Genomic DNA, 22,119 nt, shown 5'->3' with positions numbered 1-22,119 from the left:
CATTGCGTGGCCTGCTCTGGGTAATACTTGGCTACCAGGGGTGTAAGTGGTGACAAATGGCACTTTATTGAATGTGGATATTTTTGGTTTGGATGTTAGTAACTGATCCCTAGGATTTGCATCACTTGGGTCTTGTATTTATTCAGTAAGTTCAGATCGTATACCAGATATAACTGCTATTGAGTCAGTCATTTAATATAGCTGATACAGCTGCATAGAGTCTCCTGAGTGCTGCAAATACTGCTACTGGATATACTTTCCCTACACCTGGGAACTGAAGGCACCGGAGCAGTTGGTGATATCTCTCTCTCTCTCTCTCTCAGCCGGAAGCCAGAGCGCACCCGACGTGCCCTCCACCTGAACGCAACGTGTGCGTTCCACTTCTCTATCTATATCTATCTATATATATATATTATTTATGTTAGTTGGGCACCCACTATAGTTAGTACGCTCATACCGCCATGATCCATGTCGTCATGGAGTTGATTTTATATAGTGTGGCGAGTATGTCCGTAAAGTATATGTTTGCAAATGTAATACTTGCCGGGCTATTGATTGATTCAGAAAACCAGACTGCATTGTGTGTGTGTGTGTGCAAACGCTGTAGGGGACAGCTTGTACCTGCCACTATTTGACACAGGAAAATAATGTCTAAATTTTCCACAGTTTTATTATCTTCAGTTGGGTGTAAAGTGATTATCAGACCGATTGCCATTGACCTCACAGGAAATATGTAAGGGCACCTTGCCTTGTATTGAGTACAGGGGACCAATCAGTCAGTGTCTGGGAGAGAACAGCAGCCCGTTGAGTGTTGACAAACAGGGGGAAATTTACTAAAGGAAATTTGTAAAAAATAGGTGTATTTGTATCCAGAAATACACTTATTTTTGACATTTACTATCCCGAAAATACGGCAATTCGTAGTTGTATTGATGTGCTATCAATACGAATACGAATTGCCGTATTTTCGGGATAGTAAATGTCAAAAATAAGTGTATTTCTGGATACAAATACACCTATTTTTTACAAATTTCCTTTAGTAAATTTCCCCCACAATGTCACCTCATGTGGTTATTATTTCATACTTACAACCCAGTGTGAATTTTTGGTTGGATATTGAGTAGGTAGGACAGGCAATAAGTCGATACAAAAAAGGGTGACGGTCTAGGTATACATTGACAAAAGGTTGACACAAGAAAAAAGTCGACATGGCACTTGAAAGCTTGGGATTGGATTCTAAGATAGTTGAATGGATAAGAGCGTGGTTGCAGGACAGAAAACAGAGTTGTAGTAAACGGAGTACAGTCAAAGGAGGGAAAGGTTACAAGTGGAGTACCCCAGGGATCTGTACTTGGACCGGTGCTTTTTAATATCTTTATTGGTGATATTGCAAATGGAATTGAGGGTAAAATGTGCCTTTTTGCAGATGACACAAAGGTATGCAACAGGGTAGTCACACCAGGAGGGGTAAAACAAATGATTGAGGATCTAGGTAAATAAGAAATGGTCAAGAGAATGGCAACTACAGTTTAATGCCAAAAAATGCAAAATCATGCACTTGGGTCTCAGAAATCCAAAGACTCAGGGCGAGATTCTATATAGCAGAGATGCGGTAAAAACCCCGTTTTCGGGGTTTCTACCGCATCTCTATATGCTATATTGTGCCTCCGCAGTGTCAGCGCTGCGGAGGGAATCGCCAGCAAAAGCTGGCGAATCCCTGCAGAAGCCTATGGGCTTCTTACCGCAGCGCTGTTTGAGGGATCCGTCACGGATCCCTCCCAGCGTGCCCTGCGGCCGGCGCCGGGGTCTGCGCATGCGCAGATGGACTCCCGGGTCACAGACCCGGAAGTCCAGCACCGCATCGCAAGGGACAGCTCTTACCGCAAGAGCTGTCCCTTGCGTTAATAACGGCATATGTTACAGCATATGCCGTTATTAAAAATGCGATGTCCGGTAAAGGGGGGCCGCGGATGTTATAACATCCCGCCCTCAATATAGTATAAATGACACTATAATGGAAACTACTGAGGAAGAGAGGGATCTAGGTGTCACTATTTCAGGGGACTTAAAAGCAGGTAGGCAATGTAACAAAGCAATGAAGAAGGCAAGTCAGATTCTTGGTTGCATAGGGAGAGGTATCAGCAGTAGAAAGAAAGAAGTAATAATGCCACTGTATAGGTCATTGGTACGACCTCACCTAGGGCGGGATGCTATATAGCAGAAATGCGGTAAAAACCCCGTTTTCGGGGTTTCTACCGCATTTCTATATGCTATATGGCGCCTCCGCAGTGTCAGCGCTGCGGAGGGAATCGCCAGCTAAAGCTGGCGAATCCCTGCAGAAGCCTATGGGCTTCTTACCGCAGCGCTGTTTGAGGGATCCGTCACGGATCCCTCCCAGCGTGCCCTGCGGCCGGCGCCGGGGTCTGCGCATGCGCAGATGGACTCCCGGGTCACAGACCCGGAAGTCCAGTGCCGGCACCGCATCGCAAGGGACAGCTCTTACCGCAAGAGCTGTCCCTTGCATGAATAACGGCATATGTTATAGCATATGCCGTTATTAAAAATGCGATGTCCGGCGAAGGGGGGCCGCGGATGTTATAACATCCCGCCCCTAGAGTATTGTGTTCAGTTCTGGAGGCCATATCTCCAGAAGGATAAAAATACATTAGAGACTGTACAAAGAAGAGCAACTAAAAAGGTGCATGGCCTACATCACAAAACGTACCAGGAAAGACTAAAAGATCTTAATATGTATACTTTAGAGCAGAGAAGGGAAAGGGGGGACATGATAGAAACTTTCAAATATAGCAAGGGTTTTAACAAGGTACAGGTGGGAGACATTCTTCACAGGAAGAGGAGCAACAGAACACGAGGACATGCACTGAAACTAGAGGGAGGAAGATTCAGGGGAAATGTGAGGAAGAATTTTTTCACAGAAAGAGTAGTAGATAAGTGGAATAGCCTACCATCAGAGGTGGTAGATGCAAATACAGTAGTACAATTTAAACATGCTTGGGATAAGCATATTGATATCCTTACAAAAAAATAAGGATCAAATATGAGGTGACATGTTGAAAAAAAGGGGCAGACTAGATGGGCCAAGTGGTTCTTATCTGCTGTCAAATTCAATGTTTCTATGGCAATGGTGGACATGGAAAAGTTCAACAAGAATTTTTCAGGGGTTTTTATGTCTTTGTCAACATGGACAAAGTATAATGCCCCTTTCAGACCGCACTTTTAAAACGGTAAATTGCCGTTTTTTTACCGTTTTAAAACGGTAATGTGTGCGGTCTGAAAGGTCCAGTCCCACTTAACCGGTTAGAAAATGCCGTTTTTTCTAACCGGTTAAAATGCAGGGTCCTACCCGTTTCTGAACCGGTATTTTAGCGCAAAAATCGGCTCAGAAACGGTATTTAGGACCCAGCCAATGAGCTGGGTCCTAAATTCAGCACAGTGAATACTTAATGAGCGCTCATTAAGTATTCACAGCACTGGAGCCCCCCCCGCGCGTGTCGACACCCCCCGCGCGCGTGTCGACGCCCCCCCGCGCGTGTCGACGCCCCCCGCGCGTGTCGACGGCCCCCCCGCGTGTCGACCCCCCCCGCGCGTGTCGGCGCCCCCCCCCCGTGTCGACTTACCCCGTGCCGGTATCTCCGTTGTGGTTCCCGGCACTGCAGCTCAGTATGCTCGGAAAGCACTTATGAAAAAAGTGTCTTTCAGAAAATGGCTGCCCCCCATACGGAAGACAGTTTTTTTAAACAGGGTTTCCTATGGGGCAGCCATTTTCTGGAAGACACTTTTTTCATAAGTGCTTTCCGAGCATACTGAGCTGCAGTCCACAACGGAGGTACCGGCACGGGGTAAGTCGACACGGGGGGGGGGGGGGGCGCCGACACGCGGGGTGGGGTGGGGGGGGCGTCGACATGCGCGGGGGGCGTCGACATGCGCGGGGGGGCGTCGACATGCTCTCGGTCGACACGCGAGGGGGGGGGGGAGCTGCACGGAGGGGAGGGCTGAAGGCTGCACTGGCTTTGGCCCTGTATTTGGAAAGTTTCCAAAAACGGGTCTGCCAGTGTCAAAAAATCGGCACTTAAACGGTAATATACCGTTTAAGTGCTGCGGTGTGAAAGGGGTTTTATCTGGCAGACCCGTTTTTGGAAACGTTTCCAAATACAGGGTCAAAGCCAGTTATGCGGTCTGAAAGCAGCATTAGTGTACCACATCCCTTGTATGTCGAGCGCCTTTGGGCACTATTCTATTCTCCATCTATGCCCATCGTGACGTGGGATAGTCACCACTTACACCCCTGGTAGCCAAGTATTACCCAGAGCAGCCCATGCAGTGTGGCCAATGGTTACCAGCGATAAATCCCTGCCATGCTTTTCACACAAAACTATCTTGCCGAGCTGCTGTAGAGCACGTAATTTAAGGGACATATTGGGGAGAACCAACATCACCTAAGAACTTCCAAAAACCCTGTTTAACATGCAACACAAAAAAGGGGTATCGTGACGTGAGAACAAGATGGTAAAAAAAAAAAAAAATTATTGCGTCAACCTTTTCTGATGTGGACCATTGACATGTCCACACGTTGTTTGTGTTGGTCTTTTCTCGCATGCAGCATTAATATGTTATACAAAATATTATAGGGAATGTTTTATAAGTTTTCGGATGCGATTCAGAGGGCTCCGCAGAAGTTCGGAAATTGTGCGCAGGAGTGTTCATGTGCAAGCACTTAAATACGGCCTGGCCGTGAGCATTTTGTAAGTCGTGACAAGGGGTGTGAAGGTACTGTTGGGGGCGGGCATGACTAATCATTTTGTGGGTGCGGTTCCAGACAACGCAGGTGTGCTCTCACCATTTGGGGTGACCTAATCCTGTGTTAGGCGGCCCTCCACAGCCTGCCGGAGTGTGGTTTAGCAAGTCCATGCTAAGCTACCACTATATATATATATATATATATATATATATATATATATATATATATATATATATATATATATATATATATATATATTGTCCAAGAATCGGCACTCCCAGAGACAGGTTTGTAACTTGAGCCGGTGCCCTCACAGGTAGAGATATGGGCAGGTGTGGTGCGGCACTCTCGGCATAATAAGACACACGAAGTCAGCTGACTTCGTGTGTCTTATTATGCCGAGAGTGCCGCACCACACCTGCCTATATATATATATATATATATCTCTTTAAATGAAGTATGCGCTGATACAAATTATAATGCAGATTGGGCACGTGGTCAACCAACTTGTGGAGGCCACTTAACAATACAATTGTACAATTGTCAATATAATATACTGACAATTTTATAAAAAATTATAAAAATGCAAACAATCGCCACAACAGAGATATGTTATGAACAATGCATTACACCCCAGGATTCCCGCAGGAACACCGCTTACATATGCAACCTTCGCTAGTGATATAGCTATATGTGGGGAACGAATGCCCCAGCTGCCCATTTGTTAAATCAGCACTGTATAGCAAAAAAAGGATATAGTTTTAATTAAAAAAATGTTTTAACTTATATAACCTGCAACATTCATTAAGAATCCACAGGATTTCCCATGGAGGAAGGAGGCCTGCACCAGATACATATGTCTGATATCGGCCACATCTCCCCCCATTTTTGTCCACTATTGGTCAACAGTCAAAAGGTCGGCACAAGCAATAGCTTGACATGAAAAAGGTCAAAATTAGTTTTTTTACAATGTTTCTTCAAAAAAGGTGTTTTTTTGTACTTTTACTATTCAAGTGAGCATAACGTGATATAATAAGTGTGCCCGAATCATGGCAAGCGAAGCTGTACATTTATACAGTGTCCATGTCGACATTTGTTGACATAGACACCAAAAAATGTAAAACCTCATCCTGACCTTTTCCAGGTCGACATATTGATTGCGTCAACATTTTGACAATGTCTACCTAATACATGTCTACCATTTCCATGTGTCGACCTTCTGACTGTCAACCAATAGTGGTCGACCTATTGTCTGTTGATCTAATTACTGTCAACCCTATGACCCATCCCCTGCTGTACTGTTGGATGTATCAACCTCTGGAATGCAAAGCTAACGCAGTCTTCATTAGCCTGTGTGCTCCCTTGAATGGATGTCCAATTCCCTCCAATGATACCTGCATCAGCCGATGGCTGAGGCAGAGGAGGACTTGAGGCAGAAAGATCTTTTGATAGGCTTTTATTGTCTGATGAGGGCATAATGCTATTTTAAAATAAAAATTGAAGTTTTCCTGAGTCCACGGCACATTCGCTTGGGGTAGCCATCACTGAGGAGCTGTAGCCCTCAAGTCACAGAAGCCGTCAAAGGCCCCTGGCCCTGACAGCTTCACAATGGCTTATTATAATTTATTAGCACAGCAACTTAATTGTCATTCCCAAGCCAGGTAAAGGCTTTATTCCCCATCGGCAGGCCTCTGATAATACTAGACGCACCATTGATTCATTACTCCAATACACTTAAGATCCCATCAATCCTACTAGCTGTGGATGCCAAAAAGGCATTTGACCGCCTCTTATGGCCTTTTTTGTTCACTACTCCTAACCTCTGCAGCCATTACATGCAACTTGTTACAAGCAATCAAATCCCTATATTCTAAGTCTACCATTATGACCAATAGTCTCCAATCCCCACAGGTTGCTCTGGGCATCGGGACGAGACAGGGATGCCCCTTGTCTCCCCTTCTCTTTGCCATATGCATAGAGCCACTGGCGGCTAGAATTAGAATTAAGCCCTGGCCCTGTGTGTCCCCTCCCAACTTTTCTCCACACTAAGAACTTCATTTCCCATTACACGGCACCCCCAGGTGATCAAATACCAAGGCATATACATCACTAAATCCTACTCCCTTCTATATCAGAATAACTATACCCCCTTAACCTAACTCTGACCACGGACATTGCACGCTGGCAATCTCTTTATATCTCTTGGGCCGGTAGGATCAATGTGATTTAAAATTAACATCCTTTCAAGGCTACTATACCTCTTTCAGACTTTGCCAATATCTGTTCCATATGCAGCCCTGAACTCCCTACAAACATTATGCAACCACTTTATCTGGGCCAACGGTAAACCCCGTATTAGCAATACTACTTTAACTAGACCCACCTCTGAGGACGGTGTTGGCTTCCCAAATCTCCGCTCGTACTATCATGCGGCCCAATTGAATCAGATTATATCATGGCACTCTGACCCTGGATGTAGAAAATGGGTTCACCATTCGAGAATGCTTTGCTCCAGGTAGGCCTAGTTGACAAAATAGTCTGACTTCCGAGATCACTTAGACCAGCCTTGGCTTATGCGGCCCCGACCATCTGATTCACCCTGACATTGTGTGGGACAAAATCCATTCTCAGTTGAAACTAGCCCCATTTCCCTCCCCTATGAACTTTATATGGGACCACCCTATTTACCAAGCTGATGGCCCTGCCCTGGCATGAATTTCAAATAACTAGATTAAAACATGTTAAAGACAAATCGCCCACTTCCACTTTTGCTGAACTACGGTCTTCATACTCTGTCCCCATTATGACCCATTTCCGATGTGTGCAGATCCTAAGTTATGTTGCTTCTCAATACTCCTCTAGCAAATCATGTACATTGATGCCAATTGAGCAGCTTAGCTTGCTTGCAGTGGGTCAATGTGGCAACATTTATTTTTTGTATAACAACATTTTGGCCTCTGCACCTGCAAACTGAGAACCACATGAACTGGCATGGTAAAAGGACCTCCCAAATTCATTAGCTGAAGATGACTAGCCTATAATTCGATCAAGAATTGCCAAAGCCTCCATTAGTGTGGCTATCAAAGAGACAGAGAGATAAGGTCTACACGTGATGGTACCTAGTCCCATCTCTCGGTTACACGCCATATTTCCCTCTGCATTTTACCTATGCTGGAGGTACTGTGGCCAGGTTGGTACATTTTACCACATCTGGCGATTATGCTCGATAATTGAAATCTTTTGGTCTGCAGTATGGTCATTGCTAACCTGACTGCTTGGTACGCCCTTCTCACAGTCAGTTGCTGTAGCATTACTGATTGTCCCGATCCCATATGTCAGCAAACACCAGGATAGGCTCATTGTCCACATCTGCAATGCGGCCAAATCCCTGATCGCCAGACGGCTCTCTATTCCCAAATTAATTTTGTAGCTTCGATGGAATACATCACATGTCTACAAAGTGATACTGTTTCTACCTACCACAAAATATGTTCCTCTTGGTATACCTTCAACTCCCCTCCCTGGACACTGCTAATTACTTTTTGTGTTATTGTTGATCATTTTTATTTTTCCGGTACTTGTTTTGTTTCACGGCGGCAGATATCGCATGCGATTTGTATACGATTTGATATGCGATGCGATTTAGTACCTGTTCATAACCCCACTATCCACTACGGCATGGGTCTTCAACCTGTGGCCCTTCAGATGTTGTGAAACTACATGTTCCAACATGCATTGCCACATTTTTTCCTTATAAGAGCATGCCAAAACTGTCAGGGCATGATGGGACATGTAGTTCCACAACATCTGGAGGGCCACAGGTTGTAGACCTGTGCACTACGGCATGGAGTCGATTTTATATAGTGTGGCGAGCGTACGCGGATTACTTAACATGTATTCCACGTCCCCTCGCAGGGTTGGCCACGCTTTGGGCTCGGTGGATCGCTGCGCTCGCCACACTATATAAATTCAACTCCATGCCGTAGTGGAGTGGGGTTATGAACAGGTACTAAATCGCATCGTACAGCAAATCGCATGCCATTTATCTGCCTCCGTGAAACTAAACAAGTACCATTTTTTCCTTCAGTTGTTTTGCTTTTTTTACATTTATGCCATTTTTTTTTTGTATGGTTTTATTGGAATATTGTTGTATTTCTATGACTTATGTTTGTTTATGCTCACCACCAGCTATATCTGATAATACATTTCTGTGAACTTGGAATGGCTTTCCTAGTGTAAAATTGTTTGGTACTTGTGTATTATCACGGCGTCCATGATCGCAGTTCGAATCGTGTGCAAATCGCATGTAATAGCGCATACGATTTGCCTAAGATTCAATCTGCGATGTGATTTAGCACATCATCACTATCCACGTCAGCCCGAAGCGTGGCGAGCGCAGCGAGCCCCACGTCCTCTTGACCTGTTTTTACCCCCACTATCCACATCGGCGTTTAGTTGTTTTTATAAAGTGTGGCGAGCGGACGCATACGAGCCCAAAGCTTGGCGAGTGCATGCGGAATACACGTCAAGTAATCCGCTGCGCTCTCCATGCTTCGGCCGTGTTTTAAGTCTCCCCTCGCGGGGCTCGCTGTGCTCGGCGCGCTTCGGGCTTGGTGGCTCGCTGCGCTCACCACACTTTATAAGATGAACTCCACTCCAACATGGATAGTGAGGGTATGATCAAGTAGGGAGGACGTGTACCGCATCCCCTCGGGCTGACGTGGATAGTGGTGGTGTGCTAAATCGCATCGCAGATCAAATCGTATGCAAATCGCATACAATTTGGTATGCGATCCGCGGGTATGGGCGCTGTGATAATACACAAGTACTAATTGTTTTGTTTTGATTTTTCTCTGCATAAGAAAAAAATAAATTAATTGTTTACAAAAAAATTACGTTATCACGTTGCAGGTTTTGAAGAAAAATGTTTATCAAGCTCACAGTAAAAATGTGCATTGTGATTAATCTTACCCGTTCCTTTCACTAACCTACTGTACTGAAGATAAACTGATAACCAGTGCAGAACCCTGGGGGCTAACATACAATTTCCACACTCATAGGTGTAAATTGACTGTATAATTACATTATTTTGATGATGGATGTTGCCCATATCAACCAATCAGATTCTACTTATTTAGTTAGCACCTTCTAGAATATAATCTATAGACTCTGGTTGTTATGAGCAACATACCATTTTCAATAGAACTCCCATTTTAGTAAATGTAACCCATAGAGTCTTATGCCGGCCATACACTAGACCAGTGATGGAGAACCTTGGCCCTCCAGCTGTTGTTGAACTAAACATCCCAACATGCCCTGTTACAGTTTTGCTATTTGGTCATGCAAAAACTGTTGCAGGGCATGCTGGGATACATAGTTCAACAACAGCTGGAGTGCCAAGGTTCTCCATCACTGCACTAGATTAACTTTCACCCACCCATCCAACTAGTTGGTTGGATGGAATAAAAATCTGGTACTGGATGGTAGGGTACTTGTTTCCTAGCAAGGCGTCTGCGATTTTGATTGTATTTATCGGGTCCAAAAAAATTGCGTCCATCGCATGTGATGCGATCAATGCGATTTTTACATCGGAACCAATGTAAAATGGTCCCTGAGACCCGATTTTACATTGGGCCATATGTCAAATGCCCCCCAGACCCCAATTTTCATTGTATACCCACCCTGATGGTTCAAATGCCCCCCCATTGTTAATGCCACCCCACGATGAACGCCATCCCAAAGAGTTGCGAGCCCGCGAGGGGCGGCGGTACACGTTCTCCAAGCTTTTCATACCCCCACTATCCATGTTGGCGTGGAGTTGATTTTATATAGTGTGGCGAGCGCAGTGAGCCACCGAGCCCGAAGCGTGGCGATCGCACGCACATTACTTCACAGGTATTACACGTCCCCTCGCTGCGCTCGCCACACAATATAAAATCAACTCCACCCCAACGTGGATAGTGGGGGGTATGAAAAGGTCGGAGGACGCGTACCGCCTCCCCTCGCGGGCTCGCTGCGCTCGCCACGCTTTGGGGTGGCGTTAACAATGGGGGGCATTTCACATACCAGTTTTTCAGTCAAACCAACCAACTGGTTGGATGAAAGTTGGTTTGGTCAGTGTATGGCCAGCATAAGTTGTCCTACGATCAATGTCTCCCCAGAGCTGAGAGGCAGTAAAATGTAAAAATGAATAAAGAATACCTTTTAAATGAAGGTTGTGGTCATGATGCATTATACAACCCTTTGTGGATGTGCACTACATGTGTAAAGCAGTCATATCATTGGTTTGCAGTTCCCTTTGGGCGGGATGTACTAAAGGGAAAATGCGGTAAAAAGGGGGTTTTACCGCATTTCCCTATTTACCACTACCCGTCCGCCCCGTTTTCGCCTGGCAGGGTATCGCCACCCAGAGGGTGGCGATACCCTATAGAAGCCTATGGGCTTCTATCGCCGGCCGCCGGCCGCGCCCCCCCCTCCTGTCCTCCCTTGATCTCCTCCTCCCCCAGCAGGTGTCACAGCCGGGAGGACATCCGGCTACAGGGGGGAGGAGGAGACGCAGGGGGACGCTGACAGCCGCTGGGATGTGACGGAGACCCCCGCAGACCACATCACAGGTATCGCGGGGGTCTCCGTCACCGCAAACCCGATGCTAGCCGCATATGTTAGTACATATGCGGCAGCATCGCGGCGGCTGTCAGTCGAAGGGCGGTGATGTATATTAATACATCCCGCCCTTTATCTGCATAGTTTGGTTGTATTTCTCTTGGTAGGCTTCTGCATTTTATCTCGTGTCTATAGGTCTCCTGTGTTATAGCTAATACACACTAGATCAGTGGTTCTCAAACTCGGTCCTCAGGACCCCACACAGGTCACGATTTCCAGGGCACCCGGCAGGTGCACTCATTACTGACATATTTTAAAAGATCACAGGTGGAGCTAATTATTTTACTTGTGATTTTGTGTGGAGACCCACAAAACATGCACCGTGTGGGGTCCTGAGGACCGAGGGTGAGAACCTATGCACTAGATGATATTGGTCACAATATCTTTCAGAAAGGGCTTTATGAACGATATTGTAAACAATATCATCCAATGTGTACGCTGTGCATCATTAACGATGCAATTTCCCGTGCATCGTAAATTACCTCGACCAAGCATGTTTGGACGAGGGAGGACATTGTCAACAACGGTAATGCTGTTGACCGTCTTCCCCCGCCATTGGCTCTATCGTTTGCAGCATCGGCAAGTGTACATGCACTTGCCGATACCGGGTTCTGCCACCGCCAATATCTGTGTCTGCGGGATGGTTGTAATGTGTGTGGGCCTTTAAGGTGCGTACACACAGGGGCGATTTTGTGCAAAATCGTAGGAAATATGGTCGCTAAACGACCATATTGCCCGCAATGGGAGTGTGCACCGGCGATATATTGCCGGGTGCGCGCTCCCGTTTTTGCCCCTGTGGTGATCGCTGGTCGCAGGAACATGCTCCTGCGACCAGCTGATTACCACTGCCGGGCTCCCCCCAGCAGTTTCTTTTTCATCAGCGACCATCTCTGGTCGCTGATGTAAAGTAGAAACTGAGCAATATATTGCTCAGCCATATATGGCTCAGCAATATATGGCTGAGCAATATATCTCCCCCGTGTGTACACAGCATTACTCTCTATTTCTGTCTGTGTGTTTGTTTCGCAGACAGTGGTGCATGGTACAGTATTTGCCTCCAGAATGCTGGAAAATTCTGAGACATGTTAGTATTTCCATGTTTGCATTTGCATGTCAGTATTTTCATAGTGGCTTTTGAGATTTGTGTGGGTGGCAGTGGCAGTCAGGTGAGGACTAAAGGATTGAGAAGCTAATAACAGTAATCCAGACATTGTATTGTAGCCTGTTTTCTACTATTACATAATATGCTTATTTCTGTGTACTAGGGATGTCTCTCCCTCCAGCAAATGCCGACACTGTAACTAAGCTGTGATTTCTCAGAAAAGTATCTCCATAGAGAGAGTAATGTACACCGAACATACGCTGTAAATATGGAAGCATTTTATTGGCAACAACGTGTGAACTTCTGTATGTATGGGGAACGCTGCCCGCTGTCCTGTGTGGTAAATGGCAGAGCTACCTACAGTATACTGCCAGGGGGTTATGGTATATTAGATCTACAATATCTACAGTCAAAAGATCGACCACTATTGGTCGACAGGATCAAAATGTCGACATGGTCAAAAGATCGACATTGGTTTTTCATGTTTTTTTGGGGTCTATGAAAACATAGGTCGGTATGGACACCTTGTATGTGTACAGCATCCCCTCGCTACACTCGCCATGCTTCGGGCACACTATTATATTCTCCCACCATGCCGTAGTGGAGGGTAGGGTAGGAATCACCGCCTGTCCACACATGCCGGCGTAAAATAATTTAAAAAACCCACTGTTTTCATGTAGACCTTTTCCATGTCAGCCTTTTAACTATGTCGACAGTCTGAATGTCAACATTTTGACTATGTCGACCAATAGTTGTCGCCCTTTTGACTGTCGACATAGACACTGTAGATCTAATGACTGCATGCCTTCCAGGGTGACTGGGGGTTGACAATAACAGTGCACTGGTCCCAAACTGTGCTATAGTGCCCAGTAATATTTCATTGTACTCTGTGATTTGCAGTTGAGTTAGGCTGCACACTGTCATTATGCCGGGAGAGCCATGTTTGTAGATCTCCCTTTGCTCGGTGTGGTGGTATATCCTAGTATCTACTACAGTCTTTCTGCTGCTGGCCCATACTTTATGCTTTAAGTGAAGCTCCACCCCCGGTTTTGAATATGATGGTATTGATGGCAGGCAATGAAAGTATTCTGTACACCATACTTTATAAGGCATTACACTCTATTGAGCACCATACTTCAGGATGAACTGAGCAATAAGGGTTCACGTATAGCTGGAAGTACATCTGTTTTTTCCCTAATACACCTTTTGTGCATATTCACAAGAAACCTTATACTGTACATACATTCTTATCTTCCCCATATTCCAGTAGAAGGTTCACTCATGTGTTGGTATGCTCTTCTAATTGGGCAAATCAATTGGGCATGGCCAAGATACACCTTTCAGGGGGCATATCTTTTTTTGATTTCTGACTTGGCTCTTTTATAGCTTGACCTTCAGTTGTTAAGTACTTCTTTCAGCAGCAAGGTTAGAATCAATGAAGTTTAATTAGCGTCCATCTATTTGCATTACTTAATTGTCGTTTTACATATGCACTGCTGCAGTCAATTCAGATTTAATTTGTGGAAGGGGAAACTGCAAACATATGCATGTGTTGTATTGTCACATGTGGTAAATGTAACTTTTTTTTACTGTTATTACCACCACATTATTACTTTTGCATGTCTGATTACATAACGCTATAGGATACATTTTCTAAGAATACCAATACAATAATTCGTATTCTTAATACGAATGCATACGACTGGCATCACCGTCGTATGACATTTATAAATTCGTATTCGGGAGGAAAATTTATTAATCACTCCTAATTGACTGATTTGTATTTTCCAAGGGCGTATGGATTCGTATTTTTGCCAATACAAATTCGGATTTTTAAAAAACAAATTCTTATTTCAAAATCCGAATTCGTATCGGCTGCAGTGTTTAAAAAAACAAACAAACAGTGTGGGGTCCTTCCCCACAGCCATAACCAGCCCCAGGCTCACAGAGCCAGTCTTGGTTGTAAACAAATCAGGGAAAAAAACATGTAGGGTTCCCCTGATTTTTTTAAAACCAGCACCAGGCCCAAGGTCTGGTCCTGGTTTCCAAAATGCGGGGGACAAAATGACTAGGGGTCCCCTGTATTTTAAGAACCAGCACCGGGCCCAACCAGCCAGCAGGGTAATGCCACAGCTGGGGGAGTCCCCCCGGCCAAAGCATTAACCCCCTGACTGGTCAGGCTGGGCAGGGGTCCTGGGGGAGTGGGGACCCCCCCCCCAATGAAGGGCCCCCCCCCCTCCAGAATTGACCTACCCAGGTTGAAGTCTGGGTCTGTCCCCGGTGCCCCTAAGCGGGCTAAAATATGGTGTAAAAATAGTATTTTATATTGTATTGTATATTGCTGGTGAACTATGAGTCCCAAAAAGCCTCCCCACATGCAGGGACTTGGAGAACCACAATTTTTTTTAAATGTATTTATTTGTTTTTCTATTTTTTACACACTGAAGCCTGCACAGATCTTACGAATCCGTGCAGGCTTCTGCCAAATACGCCAGGAAAATGCAGTGTATTTTCCTGGCTTATTTTCAATACGGCCGCTTGGTAAATTAGGAATCCCGTCTTTTGAATGGTGATTCCTATTCGTATTCTGTCGATGGCATATACATTCGTATATTTGTAAATACAAATATGAATGTGTCATGAGTATGAATTAATGTATATTCAGGATGGTAAATCCTGAAAATATGAATACGCCTAAATTTTTTTTTTCATATTTTACTATACAAATACAATTTTTTTAGCCGAATTTGGCTTAGTAAATTCCCCCCTATGTGTGTTACAGTATTAAACCGTTGTTGTATTTATTAGACTCTATGGGTCAGATGTAGAAATAGAGAGTGATAAACAGACAGCCAATCAGCTCCTACCTGTCATGTTACAGGCGGAGTTTGAAAAATGACAGGTAGGAGCTGGTTGTTTATCACTCTCTATTTTATCACTTTTTGAAGCTTGATACATCTGGACCTATATGGAGCAATGCCACTTCTCTCTGTAGTCTAATGCTTGGCTGTCAGATAAAATGTCACTATTTTGAGCCTGATTTAAATGTGGATGCATATCCAGGTGTGACTGACAATTCTTACATCGCAAATATGTGAAAAACGCTGCTGCAGATTTTTATTTCTTTTATGTTTTAAGTTTAACATGTTTTTTTTCTGTGCCAAACATGTACTGCTCTCTCTGAGTTAATCACATTGGAAATGTATGCAAGTCAAGTACGCTGGTATGCATCCAACTTGATGTAAGCACCATGATGCCTAAATTACGTATCTAGGGTGAAATTTAATAGGATGTGAGATTCAGAAAGTGAGATATTTGGTGAGAATTTTTAAAGCGACAATGCTTTACACTTCAACATTAAACTGGTTTTGCCGTGTAAATGATTGCCGCTTTAAAAAACCTGGAGATTTCTTACCAAATCTCTCACTTTCTGAATCTCTCATGGCTATTACATTTCACTCCTACTCTCTAATCATTATTATTTCTGTACTACCTTTACCTATTAACCAGTGACCATATTCTAAATGCATAATTTACCTCATACTCTAAAAATGATAAGGATATTTATTATAGCGTACCATAATTTACTGTGATGGTGATTTATTGCTTATAATACACAAGATTTGTTATTGTAAACAGATATGATGACAGATAATGTATTATTATTTATTTTGTTTATACTTATAATATTAACATATTATTGTCAGTTTCAGATGTAACTGACATAATATGTAGTGTGTAAATAATACTAACCTATTATCTGTAAAACCACTACAAACCTTTTACTACTCTGACACTGGAACTGTCTGTGAAATGGCAATGATGCAAGAGTGTACTGTAGGATGACCTGCGGCATTTCCCAGTTGCCATCTTTGTGAATAATCTAATTTTTCAAATGGAAACCATATGTTTGATGTAAAAGGAGGCTCTTGTACCTTTTCTAAACTGTTCTCAGCAAGGGACATCCCCAGTGCACCCTGCTCCTACCATTGGTTCCTAATTACCCACTTATTGGAACCCTCCTCCTGGAGATTCTGCAGGTTGCCTCAAATTGGTAGGTGTGGGGTGTGGGGTGCGTGGTAATGCATTTTGCATAATCACTTCTCAGCCATGTGCATCCTTGTGCAGCAAGAAAATGAGTGTGACCATTACACTCCTGGGGCAGTATTCAATGAGAAAAGTTCTCCGTGTTTTGTGGAGAACTTGTGCTTTGTTCGCCTTGGACGGAGCATTTTGCTCTCCAAAAGCGAGCAACCCTATTCAATGTGAAATGTTCTCCGTCTTTCTAAGTGATGTTCTCCGTGTCTCTCCGTGTAGCAATTCTCCATCTTTTGATGGAGAGCTGGAATGTGAACTTTTAAACTAAAAGGTTTTTTTCTTAAATTTTGGTGTCAAAAAAAATCAGTTTTTTTTTTTCTGTGAAGGGGCATGTTATTTTTATTCATGTGCTTATAGCACATGAATATATATTTAATTTTTTAAAAAATATTTTTTTTAATTTTTTTTTTTTTTTACACAGTGCAGCCAGCAGGGGGCCGGAGCGCTCGAGCCGCTCATTACATATTCATATATTCACTGCACCCGAACGTAACTATGCACGAACGGGTGCAGTGAATACTGGGTCCCCCGCTGGCTATAGGGGGGTGCAGCCTGGGTCCTGGAGAGCCCCCCTCCACAGTCCTCTGGAGCAGCCAGGGAGACTTTAATCTCTCTGGCTGCTTCCGGCTCCCTGAAAGCTCCCTGCTCCCTGCAGGGGTTAAGACTCTCCGCGAGTGGCGGAGAGCATCAGCCACATTGAATAGAGGGAGCAGGAGTGGCAGAGAGCCCTCCGGAACACGGAGAGTGCATGGAGAGCGAAATAAAACGCTCTCCATGCACGGAGAACTTTGACATTGAATACTGCCCCTGGAGTGAATTTACAAGTGATTGTGTCCCTTGGCAAAAAAGTTAACCCCTCCCCCATGAATCATCTTCATTATTTTCATTAATTGGTTATAAGCTGTCATTTTGCGGTCAACTTTAACAAATCCACAACATTGTACCTGAAACCAGGGTACACTCACCCAGCAAGGCACAATGATATCCCTGTCCACTGGCCCACCAGATATAACTTATCTTGGTATACAACTACCTAAGAATTTAAATATCTTTCACATTAAGGCAGGGCTGGGCAACACCGGCCCTCCAGATGTTAATGAACTACACATCCCAGGATGCTTTGCATTAGTTTTGCTATGTGGCCATGCTGAAACTGATGCAAGGCATGCTGGGATGTGTAGTTCATCAACATCTGGAGGGCCGGTGTTGCCCAGCCCTGCATTAAGGGGTATATAAGTTGTTATCCAAAACATGCGATATGACGACAGATGGCGTCACTTACGGCTATCATACCTAGGCTGTGTTAACCTTATTAAAAGGAGAATCTTGTACCCACTTCAATCCCTCCCGATTTGGTTGACCAATAGAACACTATGGAAATTAATAGGATTGTATGATAATTTATTTGGAATGGCAAAAGAGCGAGATTTGGTCTGATAAAACCGCAACTAAGTAGGTCAAACTTAGGTATTAACTTACGCAACGTCATTCTTTATATCTACGCTACCTCTGAGATTGGATACACAGCAATGTATTTTAACTCTACAGTGGAATCAAAAATTTTAAATGGTGATAGTTTGATTGTATTTTTGCATCTACATGATGGGGATTTACCAACCTCCATACAGAACAATCCATTACTTATAACTACGCATAAGGTGGTGTGGCATATATTACGCCACAACCAAAAGCTTATCCCTCCAGTACCTCCCCATGCTGAGCAGTGTATCTATTGTCATTGTGGCTGCCCGCTTCGTATGTTCATTTCTGCCATCATCCTGAAGTGATGCTACTGGTCTTCTGTGTTTATTTTTTTTACGGGGCATTCCCCATAAAAAACTGCCCATGCGTTATGCATAATAATCATTAAAATGACAATTACTAATTCCCTGCATGTAATAAAATGTGTGTGTTTAACATGGTGATGCGGATCTGGACACTTAACGAACGCTACCTGCATTTGAAAAAAATCTACCCCATAGTTCTCTAATGCCCCTTTCACACCAGCCAAAATTCCCTAGTTGGTCCCCAACTAACGCTGGTGTGAAAGGTTCCTGGGAAAATTTGCCAGGATTTCAACCCTGCTAGCCAGCAGGTTTGCTTCCGAGACCAACCCGGGTTACGGGCTGGTGTGAAAGCTACTGACCCGGGCAGCGGGGTCCAGACTGCAGGGATCCGAGCAGCAGCGGCTGGGCGCTTGTAGCACTGTTTGCTGGGTAGCAGGGTGGGAAGCGCTGCTGAATTTTAAAACATATTGAAAAGACTGGCCGGACGCTCTCAGCCAATCAGCGTTTGTCCTGTCTTTTCAAAATGTTTTCAAATTCAGCAGCGCTTCCCGCCTGGCAAACAGCGCGACAATTACCCAGCCGCCGCTGCCCGGATAACAGCAGTCTGGACCCTGTTGCCCACCACCCACAGTCCAAGCCCCACTGCCCGCCACCCGCTGCTGCACATAGGTGCCCTACCAGCACTGTCTCTCCGCCCTCACATCAGAAAATGCAGGGACTAGGCTGGTGTGAAAGGGGCAATCCCGGGAATGTCCCTGCTTGTTCCCTGGACTGTATTCCTGGGTAAGTCCCTGCATTTTCTGGCATGAAAGGGGTATAATGAATATGGAATCCAAATAGTATTTTAAAAGCAAACAAGAACACTAGTTCCTCTTAACACTTTGTGCATTTATTCAAGTAGATTGCATACCTGTCTACCTGTCAGACCCAATGTTTTGTTTCTTGGTCCAGTAACAGTGTCTGAAAAGGACATACATATTTACTGTTGAGAAATACATTCAGTTAATTTACAAAATGTATGATGTAAAGTATAATGACTTCACTATGAAATTCCACTGGAGGGCACTGTTGTGCTGTAAAGGCCTCTATACTGGTATGTTAGTTGGTGATGAAGAATTTGGAAGCCACCTACAGTACATACACATCTCCTTTTGATTTACGTTAAAAAAAATGCCAACTTAACAATACAATGGAAATAAGAAGGGGGAGATGTATCAAAGCTTGTAGAGAGGTAAAAGGGAGAGTGATAAAGTGCCGACCAATCAGCTCCTGTAATTTTTGAAACCCATAGCAGTAGAAGTGCCCATACACTTATCTGATTTGGGCCGATTTCACCTGATCCTGACAGATCGGATGTGTTTGACATCCCCTCCAACCCGATGCTGCAGGTTCAATCTGGTTGTATTGTTTGTATATGCAGATCTACCTGTGCTGTTGATGCTATGTGTTATACTGTATACCTTACAGATGTTTGCATTCTTTCTCAGATGTACGGACGCTACACTCAGGACCTTGGAGTGTATGCTAGAGAAGAGGCTGCTCGGATTCGCCAAGAGAGAGAACATAAACCAGGCAGAGAAGAACAGCCGCGGGTGGCTGAACTGAGGGAGTATGATGAGAGTCGCTGTGCTAAGTGTAAAAGTATGTATGTGGCTGGTTCTCATGGGTGTATGCAGGGCCGGCAACAGAAATCTTGGGGCCCTGTACACTGATATTTCTGGGGCCCACCCCACGTAATCCCAAACCCACACAACCCTTTTCTGCATGTACCAATAAATGTATTGCTAAATATAAGACACTGGAATACTAAAAAAAGCCGGGGATGTCCGGTATTTCCGCCATCTGTTCATGTGTGGCGGCTGGGCTCACTAGCAGTCAGGGCGCTAAGCCTGCGGCCATAGGCCTGCACAGCATATTTTATTAGGGGGTGCACCGTCAAAGAGTTATGTCCAACACCACATATTGGGCAGGTCTAACACCGCCCAATGGGTTTGTCTAACACCGCCAATCAGGCATGTCTACCATCATCTATTGGCAGTCGCTACAATATAAAACGTCGCTCAGCCACACCATAATCTCCTGCCTATTTTGGTTTTAATCTTCTAATTACTCTGTGTGACAGTACATGCAAATAAAGTCAAAAACATATATGGATGATGCAGGTATGTAGTGATATAGATGACGCAGGTATGTAGTGATATAGATGACGCAGGTATGTAGTGATATAGATGACGCAGGTGTGTAGTGATATGGATGACGCAGGTGTGTAGTGATATGGATGACGCAGGTGTGTAGTGATATAGATGACGCAGGTGTGTAGTGATATAGATGACGCAGGTGTGTAGTGATATGGATGACGCAGGTGTGTAGTGATATGGATGATGCAGGTATGTAGTGATATAGATGACGCAGGTGTGTAGTGATATGGATGACGCAGGTGTGTAGTGATATGGATGACGCAGGTGTGTAGTGATGTGGGTAATGCAGGTATGTAGTGATATAGATGACGCAGGTATGTAGTGATATAGATGACGCAGGTGTGTAGTGATATGGATGACGCAGGTGTGTAGTGATATGGATGACGCAGGTGTGTAGTGATGTGGGTAATGCAGGTATGTAGTGATATAGATGACGCAGGTATGTAGTGATATAGATGACGCAGGTGTGTAGTGATATAGATGACGCAGGTGTGTAGTGATATGGATGACGCAGGTGTGTAGTGATATGGATGACGCAGGTGTGTAGTGATATGGATGACGCAGGTGTGTAGTGATATGGATGATGCAGGTATGTAGTGATATAGATGACGCAGGTATGTAGTGATATAGATGACGCAGGTATGTAGTGATATAGATGACGCAGGTGTGTAGTGATATGGATGACGCAGGTGTGTAGTGATATGGATGACGCAGGTGTGTAGTGATATAGATGACGCAGGTATGTAGTGATATGGATGACGCAGGTGTGTAGTGATATGGATGATGCAGGTATGTAGTGATATAGATGACGCAGGTATGTAGTGATATAGATGACGCAGGTATGTAGTGATATAGATGACGCAGGTGTGTAGTGATATGGATGACGCAGGTGTGTAGTGATATGGATGACGCAGGTGTGTATTGATGTGGGTAATGCAGGTATGTAGTGATATAGATGACGCAGGTATGTAGTGATATAGATGACGCAGGTATGTAGTGATATAGATGACGCAGGTGTGTAGTGATATGGATGACGCAGGTGTGTAGTGATATGGATGACGCAGGTGTGTAGTGATGTGGGTAATGCAGGTATGTAGTGATATAGATGACGCAGGTATGTAGTGATATAGATGACGCAGGTGTGTAGTGATATGGATGACGCAGGTGTGTAGTGATATGGATGATGCAGGTATGTAGTGATATTGATGACGCAGGTATGTAGTGATATAGATGACGCAGGTGTGTAGTGATATGGATGACGCAGGTGTGTAGTGATATGGATGACGCAGGTGTGTAGTGATGTGGGTAATGCAGGTATGTAGTGATATAGATGACGCAGGTATGTAGTGATATAGATGACGCAGGTGTGTAGTGATATGGATGACGCAGGTGTGTAGTGATATGGATGATGCAGGTATGTAGTGATATAGATGACGCAGGTATGTAGTGATATAGATGACGCAGGTGTGTAGTGATATGGATGACGCAGGTGTGTAGTGATATGGATGACGC

General features: G+C 44.4%; 1 protein-coding gene across 4 annotated transcripts in view; it reads left to right on the top strand.

Annotated features, from left to right (window-relative positions):
- Positions 1–22,119, top strand: part of CLCN2 (chloride voltage-gated channel 2) — a 123,825-nt gene that overhangs the window by 48,996 nt on the left and 52,710 nt on the right. For all 4 annotated transcript variants that reach the window (XM_083177418.1, XM_083177416.1, XM_083177415.1 and 1 more), the window contains exon 2: positions 19,897–20,050. In XM_083177418.1, the coding sequence (XP_083033544.1) occupies positions 19,897–20,050 (154 nt within the window). The remainder of the gene's footprint in view (positions 1–19,896; positions 20,051–22,119) is intronic.

This window comes from Crinia signifera, chromosome 3 (assembly GCF_055691185.1).
Source record: "Crinia signifera chromosome 3, ASM5569118v1, whole genome shotgun sequence".
NCBI lineage: Eukaryota > Metazoa > Chordata > Amphibia > Anura > Myobatrachidae > Crinia > Crinia signifera.
The sequence above is the reverse complement of the archived record's forward strand: the minus strand, read 5'-3'. Positions and strand labels throughout refer to the sequence as shown.